Source organism: Arabidopsis thaliana (genome assembly GCF_000001735.4).
Source record: "Arabidopsis thaliana chromosome 1 sequence".
NCBI classification, from domain to species: domain Eukaryota; kingdom Viridiplantae; phylum Streptophyta; class Magnoliopsida; order Brassicales; family Brassicaceae; genus Arabidopsis; species Arabidopsis thaliana.
Window position 1 is genome coordinate 20,451,010 of NC_003070.9, and position 11,114 is coordinate 20,462,123.

Genomic DNA, 11,114 nt, shown 5'->3' on the forward strand with positions numbered 1-11,114 from the left:
TGGGCCTCGTGGCCCAGTAATAATAATTATTAAAAAAGTATAAAGGGAGCTAAGCTAAAATGATTTTTTTAATAGATTCGAAAATAGAAAGTAAGCATTACCTTTTAAAAACCTTCTCCTACGAAACGCCATCTGTCTTCTAACTCCTTTTTATTAAGTTTCTTAAAGAAGGTTAAAGAAAAACCCTATAAAATAAATATCCCAACGAAGGCGATAAAACCCAGATTTTCCAGATCTTAAATTCTCTCCTCCCCCAATTCCATCTTCGCAAATTCTCCAGATTCTTCCGTCAATCTTTGAGGTAATCAATTTTCTCTTAAATTTCCCAACATTTTTTCTGGGTTTATTTCATAATCAAAGCTTTTGTCTTCAATTTATTTGTTATCGAGGGCTAAAAAAACTTTGATTTATGATCGTTTCTCTTGTTTTGATGAAATGTATTTTTATTTTGTTAATTTCACTACTTTTGCATTCTTTTGTCTGATTTTTATCTTGTCTGATTATTGTTTTGTCTGATTTTTATCTTGTCTGATTATTGTTAATGTGTTTAAGTTGTGTTTTTTTTTTGTTTTCAATATGAAACTTATAAATTCATTAGTGTTTTTGATGATAGAATTAAAATTAAAAACTTTGAAAAATGTTTCTCTTAGTTTGGTAGAGAAATGGATCAACAAGGACAATCATCAGCTATGAACTATGGTTCAAACCCATATCAAACCAACGCCATGACCACTACACCAACCGGTTCAGACCATCCAGCTTACCATCAGATCCACCAGCAACAACAACAACAGCTCACTCAACAGCTTCAATCTTTCTGGGAGACTCAATTCAAAGAGATTGAGAAAACCACTGATTTCAAGAACCATAGCCTTCCATTGGCAAGAATCAAGAAAATCATGAAAGCTGATGAAGATGTGCGTATGATCTCGGCCGAGGCGCCTGTTGTGTTCGCCAGGGCCTGCGAGATGTTTATTCTGGAGCTTACGTTAAGGTCTTGGAACCATACTGAGGAGAACAAGAGAAGGACGTTGCAGAAGAATGATATCGCGGCTGCGGTGACTAGAACTGATATTTTTGATTTTCTTGTGGATATTGTTCCTCGGGAGGATCTTCGTGATGAAGTCTTGGGTGGTGTTGGTGCTGAAGCTGCTACAGCTGCGGGTTATCCGTATGGATACTTGCCTCCTGGAACAGCTCCAATTGGGAACCCGGGAATGGTTATGGGTAACCCGGGCGCGTATCCGCCGAACCCGTATATGGGTCAGCCAATGTGGCAACAACCAGGACCTGAGCAGCAGGATCCTGACAATTAGCTTGGCCTAATAAACTGTGAGTTCTTGGTTTAGATTTGTGCTTTATCGTTACATGGACACAAAACTTGATTTGATTGTTCTTGTTTGTTTTCCGCAGAGCCGTCTAATTCGAAGCTCTCCCCGGTGGATCTACTCAAGAAGAAGAATGTTAATAGAAAACTATTGCGACATAAAAAGTTTGGTGTAGTAGAATAATTTCTGTTTTATGATCCATGGATTTATCTATTGTTATTCAGTTTGGTTTATCTTGTCATCAAACTGTTTTCGGTCAATGTAACAAATTCATAAACTGAGAATTGAACTTACAAAAGGCTAGATTACTACTTATAAAGTTCAAAGCTACAGTGATATTGTAAACTAACCAGTCCTTACACATAGTTTTCAAAATGGCTTAGCTCGAGTTTAAATAGTCCGTACTTATCCCTACCCATAACCAAAACCAAAAACCGACGCTTCCTATATCACTACCAAACGTTTACACAGTTTGTTTCTGCAAGTTTTTCATTACGACTCCTTCAAGAATTCCATCTGTTCCAAAGTTGCCAGAAAACTCGTGTGGATGGACAGGACCGGGGAGGCGGAACGAGACAGAAAAGTTACCGGGAGGGCAGAGACTCCGCGTTTGCATTTCAAACACATGAGAATACCGTTTAACTCGCTTCCCGCCTGTTGTAGTGACTCCTCTAACTAGTACCTTCCCATTGTCTTCTACTTCACAGCTAAAATATCCTGCAATATCTCACACTCATCAAATCAAGAAACTGGTTTAGTGGGATGAGAGATCTTCTAGATAAAGCAAAAAGTAACTCACTTTCATCTCTTTTCACACCAGGAAGCGATACACGGAAGAGATAAGCGTCATCACATTCACCAATGTCCATCAGTCCCACCATTAGTCCACCATGAGCTTCAGATTTCACCTCAGGTTTTGCAGCAACATCACTTTCTTCACCGCTAGTGCAAGTACCCGCATTATCCTCTTTCACAGGTTCCACGCTCTCATCAATCTCAACCTTAACCTCATTAGCTGCAACAACGCCGTTACTTTTAGTTACATCAACACTAAGGCTCAAAGCAAAGCTATCCAATCCCGTAAGCCGCTTAAACCGCGCAACACATTCTTCTCTCATACAAGAAGTATCTGGATCATTAATGAACACAATGCTCCGGATAAACTTAAACTTATGCCTAACATGGGTTTCAGGGTGCAATTTTCGCGGAAAAAGATCCACGAAAAGAGGGTAATCCCTGTTCGAATCATTGCGTTTCGCATTGAAATATTCACGTAACTTTTTCGGCTTCATGACTAGAGACGGATCAACATTTCTAATAATGTGATAATACACACGTTCTAGCTCAGCTCTCTTCATAAGTGAGCCACTTAACTCATCTACCACAACATTCTTCAACGCTTGAATCTGAAAAGCTGATTGCTTTGGACGATGATGTTGTTTTCTTAAATCTGGTCCAAAGTAAGTTCCTATGATGAAATGTAAGAGAAACAACTTGTCTTCTTCAATATCCAATGAAATTAACACACTTTCTTCTTGTTCTTGAGAGTTTTCAGCTACTAAAGGAGACACGATCTCAGGCATTGTATCACTCATATCCTAAACACACAACACAACATCAAAAGTTTGATTCTTTATGAGTGTTTATACAAAAAGATTGAAACTTTAATAGAAAATTTGAAAAATACTGGACATGCAATAAGAAATTATAACCAAATTGGATAAAAATTGGACACATTTCGTATCAAAATGGGTGGGAAAAAACGAAACTTTTTAAGGAGATTTAAGAAATTGAAGCAAATAGAAACATAATTTGTTGATAAATAAACGAAATTGAGATAAAATGTTACTAACCAGGAGTGTAAATTTAGGGTTGCTGCTTAGTGAATTTCGTTGTCTCTCATCAGAGAAACAGAAAGCGACTTGGGAAAAAAACTCAAGACATGGCAAGAAGAGGGTAAAAATGGTATTCTTTCGGCACTGATTTGTCCACGTGGCGATTATACCAAATGTACATCTTAAAGAAAATTAAGAGAAAAAAAAAAAAAAATCAACAAAGCTTCTCGGAGATTTTTGCCGGCGACTTCTGAAACATCGTCTCCGATGAGGTAAAGTAACTAATTTTTCTCAAAAATTCGTCAGTTTTGTTTCTACTCTTGCTCTTATATAACCCAAGTTTGTGTATTTTCGTTTGATTCTGTGAAAGATTTAATTTTTCTTTATGGGTTTTGTACATTTTCACTGATTGAAATTAGGTTACTTTTGGCTAAAAGTCTGAAACTTTGATGAAATACTTGTGTGCCAAACTTATTTTCAGGTTTAAAACTTAAACTTATGTCTAAGATAGTATAATATTCATTACTTGGCTAAACCCTTGCTTACAAAATTGGGTCAGACTCATGTGTGTATCTAACATTGTTGTGTAAGACCTTTTCGATAACATAAAAGAGGACAAATGATGAATGTTGCCTCTTCGTTTGTCTAATTTGTGGTCATGAAAGTATAAGAAGTTTCCGTTTGTATGAATATTCGTAAGCATTAATAGTGGTTATACATCACAAGACTTAGCTTGCTTATTGGATCTTAACCAATATAGTTCAATCTCTTGCTCTCTTACTGATTCTAGAATCTAGCTACCTCTATAGCCTTATAATGTTTCAAAGATTAAGCCTTTTTAGTCCGCTGCTGTTTTAAAGAATCGTTGTAGTTTCGTGAGTGATTCTGTTATATAGCGAATCTGAGTCAAGTGTATGATAAAAGGAATTGTTGTGCTTCAGGTCTTCAAGTGGTCTAAATGGGATGAGGGAAAACAACAGTTTTCCGGATAACACAAGGAACCCACAAATTCTTGAAGTGACTCCATTGAACAGTATGCCTTACATTGGTCCAGTAACTCATGCATCCATGTCGAGTAACAGGATGAATGATAGTGTAGAGAAAGTAGGAGGGCCTGCGATGATATTTCTGCCTTCTGACTCAAGTTCAGAGTTTTCTAACCTTATCAGTCAAACGAAAACCGGAGTTGCTCTCACGGGAAGTGCTGCAATGGGGAAGATTGGACTAACGATTGGGTTGGTTGATATTGCTGAATCCGAAGACTCATATTACTTTCGTGTTGCATTGCCTGGTGTTTCAAGGGATGAGAGTAAGTCTTACCACCTTTCCATATCTTTGTGAAGTTTCCAAATGACATGCCAAATTATCATTTCTAAAGCTAGTTAAAGATATTTGTTCATTCAGAGCAAATATTATTTGCACATAGATTTGAGAAGTTTCAGCCTTGTGTTATAAGTGTGTTTACTCAATTATTTCCTTGCACACGGTTTATAAGCGTGTTTATGAGGTGCTTTGAGCTTTGTTTCGTGTGCTTTTACTTGTCTTCTGCTGAATCTGACTTGTTAAATATGCAGAGGAATTCAGCTGCGAAATAGAACCAGACGGTAAGATTATGATAAAGGGAGCAACAACGACGGGGGAGCAGACAGTTTGCAAACACAATCAGATCTTCAAAATGCTAACACAGAACTTATGCCCACCAGGCCACTTCACCATCAACTTTCAGCTTCCTGGTCCTGTGAGCAATGAAGAATTTAACGGTAATTTTGGGTCAGATGGTGTACTTGAAGGCGTAGTGAAGAAGGTGTACTACGAAGACTGAACAGAAACAACAAATGGAGATGGATTTGTTGAGTTTTAAAGTAAGCTAGAATCACTGCAGCTTAAGTAGGATTTTCTTTTTGTTGGAAGCTACATTGTCATCACAAAGATTGTTGATTAGTTTATGTTACTTTGTAAAAACTTAACTATTTGATACTTGATATGCCTGATGAAAAAAGAATTGGAGATGATATGGTAAGGGAATTATGATAGGAAATCAATTACCTAAAATTCAAGAACTCAAATCTTTATTTTGTAAAAATCAACTTCCACAATACCTACTACATTTGTCTACTCAATTACTTAACTTCTACAAGTAATCATATAGCTAAAAAAGCAACAAGGAAAATTTCTATGCCTTCACAATAACACTATAACTTAACTTCCATACGTTATTCACCTCACCTAATATTATTTATAGTTTCATGATTCAACACATCTGTAGATTAATATTCTTTGAATTAGTGGCATAACTTATGCCCTCTAGGGCCCTTCACCATCTGTTTCCAGCTTCACTTTTGTTAGCAACGAAGATGCTAGGGGTAAATTCGGGTCAGATGGTATACCTTAGGGTATAGTGAAGAAGCTTAACTATGAAGACCGAACAGCACAACCGATTGAGATGGATTTGTTGAGTTCAATACAGTAAGCTAGGATCATTGCAGCTTATGTAGTATTTTCTTTTTTCTTGTAAGTTAAGATGGTGAAAGATTGTTTATTGGTTTATGCTTTTTCATAAAAAGTTACTTGATACGAAATATGCATGACCAAAATATTAATAATTATAATAAAAGTGGATTATTGAAAAAACGTTTTACGTGATCACAGCGTTTATTCTACCATAATTTTGTTAAAATAACTGAATCTATAGTAACGACTTTTCTGTTGAATAGTATATAATATTCTATAAATAAAAACAATAAAGAAATAAAGAGAGACGAGAGAATTTGAGTGAAATAAACTTCACTTATTTGACTTATATCTTACAATGAGCAAACGAACGTATTTATAGTAGAAATTTACGTGGAAACAAGTCGTAATTGGATAAGGAGATAAACACTAAATTATTTGGGGAATAAGTAATAATGGATAATCACCAAAAGTATTATCTACTCTAATATTTTCCTATTTATTGGTGAGTTGTTTCCACATCTCTATATTTTAAAAATATATTCATATAAACTTGCGGTCATTATGATCATGATGTAAAATGTGTAAATTCATAGACATCTCGTCACAAATACCATAAGGTCATCAATCAACTATTCAAATTCGATCATGAATACAGTTTCATATCTCTAGAGGATTGAAATACATAAAATATGACTTAAAACTTACATTCACTCCCAAACCATAATCAGATTTTTTTTTTTAATTTTGGATTATTATAACTAATGTCTTCTACGTCCCACACTAACTTCTGTTGTACTTCTTAATTTAGTTATGATGTGTTTTTTTTACTATTCGTTAAAAACAAAGGGTAAAAGATACAAAAGAGTCTTCACACAAAAACACAACAATCACTAGCTCAGAAGAGCACAAGGCAACTAAACAACAACCCCATTAGCCCTAAACCAGCCATTACTCTCACAGACGTCGCCTTGCCAGCAGCAACACCAGCTGTAAAGCTTCCACCTGGAGTACTTGTCGTCAATACAACCACCATCCACTCTTTCTCCGACCCAACACCAGCCCCGACATACCTCGAATCATTAAGATACCGAGCATAACCAGTTTGGGTGTAATTAGTTAAAGCCAAAGTCGGGATCCGGTTAGGGATACAGACAGGTAAGATCAATCCGTCACGGGTAGTGTTTGGGTCGATTTTGCATTCAGAGAGAATGTCCTGGTAGTTCGTCAGCCGTGGAGGTACCGAGCCAGGAGTAACCGTGCTCGCTGTGGTGTGGTTTGTGCATGGCTGATCTTCGAGCTTGTCGGCGATCTCATCAGCCACACAATCAGCCTTCTCATTCTTGGCAAATGGAGGAACTCTTTGAGCAGTTCGGTAGCTGTTTAGGCCTTGAAGAAGATTATCCTCGGCCTCTACAACATTCAAAACACAAAAATAATGATCTATGAATGAGAAAAATTCCATCTACACGATTTAAATGAACATGCATGGGGATGACATTGTAAATTCCAATATTATGAGCTTAAAAGTAATTACCAAAGACCTGAATAAATGTTATTATACATATATTTACAAAACGATCATCTTGTAATCCTTTTTTTCCGGTGAAACCATCTTGTAATCTCAAAACACGTATTACATATGTAAATATTTATTCAAGAACGAGTTGTACAAATACATAATGTAAATACACTAAGAAAGAGATAGATAGCCAATACGTACGGTTGGAGACAACACAAGTGGAAATCAAGGAGAAAATGAGAAGATGAATGATGTAGAAAGAGAGAGACATCTTAGTAATCAAGACCATTCTTCTTCACCCAATTTCTGATTCTTATATATTCTTGCTTTCTCTGGTAATAAAAGCAGAATTAAGCGATAGGCAAAGGCAAAGAGAATGTAATTTTGTTGGTCCTGTACTCTATTTGTTTATAGTATCTTAAAGGTCTAGAATTAGCTTCTCTTGATAAGAATTTGCTAAAGTGACAAACACTTGGCACCGAGGAGGTTTCGTTTTGCCAAAAGACGACGTGTATTAATGCACATCCTCTTCACGTGTCATGCATGCACAACAACAAATTCGAGTTAAAATATATATGTATATATACATATAAGGTATAGTTTTTTTTTATTTTCATATAAGGTATAGTTATCCGATTATATAGTAAAATTAAATTTTAATTAATAAATCTTCTTAACGAAGAAATTTGTCAGTGTGTGAAGGAGACATTGTGTTTGTCCATGTCATACGGATCACCACAAATCTGGCCACGTTTACCAACACGTGTATCCTCCTCCGACCATGTCATGTTCCTCAACCTGCCACATGTCAGATCCTATGTTGAGATATATTGCTACTTCAATGTAGCATGTTGTATATATGGCCATGAATGTGTTGTGTCGAGTGTTCACTTCGTCAAGAGTCTTATCATCAAACGTTACGTTCTCGTTTTCTCAAATTCCAAACAATACCAAGAAACCTCTACTTGAAAAGAGAAGATTATCGCCGCGTGTGTGCCTAAGAGCGATGGCGTCTGAGAAACAAAAACAACATGCACAACCTGGCAAAGAACATGTCATGGAATCAAGCCCACAATTCTCTAGCTCAGATTACCAACCTTCCAACAAGCTTCGTGTAATTTTTTATAACCTTTAGTTTGAGATCAAAATATTACATAATTTCAAATCTTTACGTACCATATTCATTTTTCGAGTACGTAAATTTGTATATGCATATTGGTATATATTTCATAAGATAATTTGATCTCAATTCAAATTCACTCAATTAGCTAATTATTTTAAAGGATTTGAGATTTTAATATTTCTTTAACAACATGGATGTAAATCAGGGTAAGGTGGCGTTGATAACTGGTGGAGACTCTGGGATTGGTCGAGCCGTGGGATACTGTTTTGCATCCGAAGGAGCTACTGTGGCTTTCACTTACGTGAAGGGTCAAGAAGAAAAAGATGCACAAGAGACCCTACAAATGTTGAAGGAGGTCAAAACCTCGGACTCCAAGGAACCTATCGCCATTCCAACGGATTTAGGATTTGACGAAAACTGCAAAAGGGTCGTTGATGAGGTCGTTAATGCTTTTGGCCGCATCGATGTTTTGATCAATAACGCAGCAGAGCAGTACGAGAGCAGCACAATCGAAGAGATTGATGAGCCTAGGCTTGAGCGAGTCTTCCGTACAAACATCTTTTCTTACTTCTTTCTCACAAGGTGGCACACGTGTGATATTTTGTTGTGACGAAGTCAAACCTACGTGTGGTTGTAATTGATATATTCCATTTTAATTTTGTTAGGCATGCGTTGAAGCATATGAAGGAAGGAAGCAGCATTATCAACACCACTTCGGTGAATGCCTACAAGGGAAACGCTTCACTTCTCGACTACACCGCTACAAAAGGAGCGATTGTGGCGTTTACTCGAGGACTTGCACTTCAGCTAGCTGAGAAAGGAATCCGTGTCAATGGTGTGGCTCCTGGTCCAATATGGACACCCCTTATCCCAGCATCATTCAATGAGGAGAAGATTAAGAATTTTGGGTCTGAGGTTCCGATGAAAAGAGCGGGTCAGCCAATTGAAGTGGCACCATCCTATGTTTTCTTGGCGTGTAACCACTGCTCTTCTTACTTCACTGGTCAAGTTCTTCACCCTAATGGTAAGTAAAATAACACAGATTGATATATTTAGATATGACGTTATAGGCAAGTGGCGAACTTGGTGTCAACTTAAATTGTTTTTGGTGTTTTTGTTTGTGTAGGAGGAGCTGTGGTAAATGCGTAAGCGTGGAGTGGACAAGACCGGTCTTAACGTCTTAGACCATTAAATATGATATGATGATGTTGTTTGAGTTTAGGGGCTTTTTGTTATGTTGGTAATGTGTTACGTCCGTATATGTTGGTAATGTGTTGCGTCCGTACCTTCTGTAGCAAAAGTATGTGTTTAATAAAGACTTTACCTCGACAATAGTCGGGGCCTGTTCCCTTAAAACTAATATAGAAGTTTTGTGCATAAATTTGTTTTACTTCATATATTTTTACAAATTTTAGTTTCGTTTCGAACAAATTCAGATCAATTATATAAAGTATAAAATATACGCAATAAAAATTGTATACATATATTAACATTTAGATAGTCACATATATTAAATTTTATAAAATTTGAAAATAGAATTAAATTTTTTTATCATGAGCGTTTCAATTTAACATATTATATGTTAATATTTCACAGAATTGATGATAACAAAAAGTTGCAAAAAAGTATGATGCGTAAATTTGTATTTATTAAAAGCTAATAGAAGATTTTTTTGCAATAAATTCTTATTGTAAAACTATTCAATATATCAGGTATTTATATTCATGGAAAAATTATTTATTGTAAAACTATCCTTCTACCGAATTTCATCAAGTGCAAGCTCCAACACATACATATTCATCCATATTAAAATTGAAGATAGGCGCCTTAATAAGCTCCAACTCTTCCTCAATCTCACTCACGAATGATCCTATCACCCTCGTTTCCTCCATACTCGGCTCATCTTCAAGACTATTCAAACTTGTTATCCCCTGTGATACAATTGAAAACGATTCAAGAATGGACACTTTGATATTGCAAACTCCAAAAATCTAGTGTGGTGATAACACAATGAATTGAACTATTCAGTAATGTTTAATTATGTCATGCTACATTTATTTGATTTTCATAACTAAAAGTTGTCCGCCGATTAGATTCTATCGTACATCAGATGATTCAATTTCGCGTATCATTCTTCACTTAAATATAATTTAGATTCTTTTATCATATAACAATACAATAATGTTTATATCTCTTCCTCCAGAGTAAGTTTTGCTATGTTGATTGTTATATCTCGTCCTCAATGGTTAACCAAAATTACATGTTCCATCTTATGAAAGTCCTTCGCCATGAGTTTGATATTTGAGAATATTCTATTATTCAACTATGAAGACTCATTCTTCCATTATTATCAACTAAAACAATTAAACTAAATAACTAGAAATCTCCATTAAATAATTTAAAAGACACTATTGATTTTCTATTGATTTGAAGAAAAATCCTTTACAAGAACAATATTCTCAATTTCATTTATCTAATTCTTGAACTTCGATTACTAAAACAAAATCCGCGTTTGATACAAAATCTTCCTAGAAATTTTGTAAGTCAAAATTGTTATAGCTTCCGCACTCCATCCACTTTCGAGGATGAAATACACGTAAAGTTTTCTTATGAACGATTGCCAAACGTCTATCGCAACTTTATCATATAGTCAACGAGAATGGCACATGCGATTTAAAACAAACATTGACTCCTAAGTTAGTGGAATTATAACAAATGTACACTTCCCCCTACTTTAAATTTTCAAATTATGAATTCGTTTTACGTAAATTAAATTCATATGATAAATTTTGAAACAAAATAATCATGGTTTTAATAGTACGTTAGAATGTATTTCTTTTTAAAATATCAATTTG

General features: G+C 35.6%; 5 protein-coding genes and 1 long non-coding RNA gene across 10 annotated transcripts; 3 read left to right on the forward strand and 3 right to left on the reverse strand.

Moving 5' to 3' along the window:
* Positions 1-73: 73 nt before the first annotated feature.
* NF-YC3 (nuclear factor Y, subunit C3) lies at positions 74-1,662 on the forward strand. 3 transcript variants are annotated; one of them, NM_104356.3, is made up of 3 exons: positions 74-301; positions 651-1,332; positions 1,414-1,662. In NM_104356.3, exon 2 carries the CDS (start codon positions 663-665, stop codon positions 1,314-1,316), a length of 654 nt encoding a protein of 217 aa, NP_175880.1. In that variant the 5' UTR covers positions 74-301; positions 651-662; the 3' UTR covers positions 1,317-1,332; positions 1,414-1,662. The 3 variants fall into 3 exon arrangements, with proteins under 3 accessions (NP_175880.1, NP_974030.1, NP_849808.1); NM_179477.2 differs by lacking the exon at positions 74-301 and having other exon boundaries at positions 600-1,332; NM_202301.2 differs by having other exon boundaries at positions 195-1,662.
* Positions 1,076-1,297, reverse strand: AT1G08003. Its single transcript, NR_139351.1, has one exon. It is a non-coding gene; the product is annotated as an other RNA (long non-coding RNA).
* On the reverse strand, positions 1,584-3,257 carry AT1G54840 (HSP20-like chaperones superfamily protein). Of its 2 annotated transcripts, none has more exons than NM_104357.5 (3): positions 3,182-3,257; positions 2,128-2,926; positions 1,584-2,045 (listed from the first exon to the last, which is right to left on the reverse strand). In NM_104357.5, the coding sequence occupies exons 2-3, from the start codon at positions 2,921-2,923 to the stop codon at positions 1,792-1,794; spliced, it is 1,050 nt and encodes a 349-aa protein (NP_175881.2). In that variant the 5' UTR covers positions 2,924-2,926; positions 3,182-3,257; the 3' UTR covers positions 1,584-1,791. The 2 variants fall into 2 exon arrangements, with proteins under 2 accessions (NP_175881.2, NP_974031.1); NM_202302.2 differs by having other exon boundaries at positions 1,584-2,035; positions 3,182-3,240.
* Positions 3,258-3,379: 122 nt separating this feature from the next.
* On the forward strand, positions 3,380-5,211 carry AT1G54850 (HSP20-like chaperones superfamily protein). The gene is made up of 3 exons (NM_104358.2): positions 3,380-3,435; positions 4,105-4,472; positions 4,738-5,211. The coding sequence occupies exons 1-3, from the start codon at positions 3,431-3,433 to the stop codon at positions 4,983-4,985; spliced, it is 621 nt and encodes a 206-aa protein (NP_175882.2). The 5' UTR covers positions 3,380-3,430; the 3' UTR covers positions 4,986-5,211.
* A 1,036-nt stretch (positions 5,212-6,247) lies between these two features.
* Positions 6,248-7,622, reverse strand: AT1G54860 (Glycoprotein membrane precursor GPI-anchored). Its single transcript, NM_104359.4, has 2 exons — positions 7,338-7,622; positions 6,248-7,027 (listed from the first exon to the last, which is right to left on the reverse strand). Exons 1-2 carry the CDS (start codon positions 7,423-7,425, stop codon positions 6,513-6,515), a joined length of 603 nt encoding a protein of 200 aa, NP_564669.1. The 5' UTR covers positions 7,426-7,622; the 3' UTR covers positions 6,248-6,512.
* A 320-nt stretch (positions 7,623-7,942) lies between these two features.
* On the forward strand, positions 7,943-9,638 carry AT1G54870 (NAD(P)-binding Rossmann-fold superfamily protein). Of its 2 annotated transcripts, none has more exons than NM_001333678.1 (4): positions 7,943-8,250; positions 8,465-8,841; positions 8,925-9,283; positions 9,386-9,638. In NM_001333678.1, exons 1-4 carry the CDS (start codon positions 7,996-7,998, stop codon positions 9,406-9,408), a joined length of 1,014 nt encoding a protein of 337 aa, NP_001322466.1. In that variant the 5' UTR covers positions 7,943-7,995; the 3' UTR covers positions 9,409-9,638. The 2 variants fall into 2 exon arrangements, with proteins under 2 accessions (NP_001322466.1, NP_564670.2); NM_104360.3 differs by having other exon boundaries at positions 7,997-8,250.
* Positions 9,639-11,114: the final 1,476 nt, after the last annotated feature.

Coding starts and splice junctions, on each gene's coding strand:
- NF-YC3 (NM_104356.3), top strand. CDS start 663: ATGGATCAACAAGGACAATCATCAGCTATGAACTATGGTTCAAACCCA.
- AT1G54840 (NM_104357.5), bottom strand. CDS start 2,923: ATGAGTGATACAATGCCTGAGATCGTGTCTCCTTTAGTAGCTGAAAAC. Junction 2,046..2,127: donor TGGTGTGAAAAGAGATGAAA/GTGAGTTACTTT, acceptor GAGATATTGCAG/GATATTTTAGCTGTGAAGTA.
- AT1G54850 (NM_104358.2), top strand. Junction 4,473..4,737: donor TGGTGTTTCAAGGGATGAGA/GTAAGTCTTACC, acceptor TTAAATATGCAG/AGGAATTCAGCTGCGAAATA.
- AT1G54860 (NM_104359.4), bottom strand. CDS start 7,425: ATGGTCTTGATTACTAAGATGTCTCTCTCTTTCTACATCATTCATCTT. Junction 7,028..7,337: donor CACTTGTGTTGTCTCCAACC/GTACGTATTGGC, acceptor TGAATGTTGTAG/AGGCCGAGGATAATCTTCTT.
- AT1G54870 (NM_001333678.1), top strand. CDS start 7,996: ATGGCCATGAATGTGTTGTGTCGAGTGTTCACTTCGTCAAGAGTCTTA. Junction 8,842..8,924: donor TCTTACTTCTTTCTCACAAG/GTGGCACACGTG, acceptor TAATTTTGTTAG/GCATGCGTTGAAGCATATGA. Junction 9,284..9,385: donor TCAAGTTCTTCACCCTAATG/GTAAGTAAAATA, acceptor TTGTTTGTGTAG/GAGGAGCTGTGGTAAATGCG.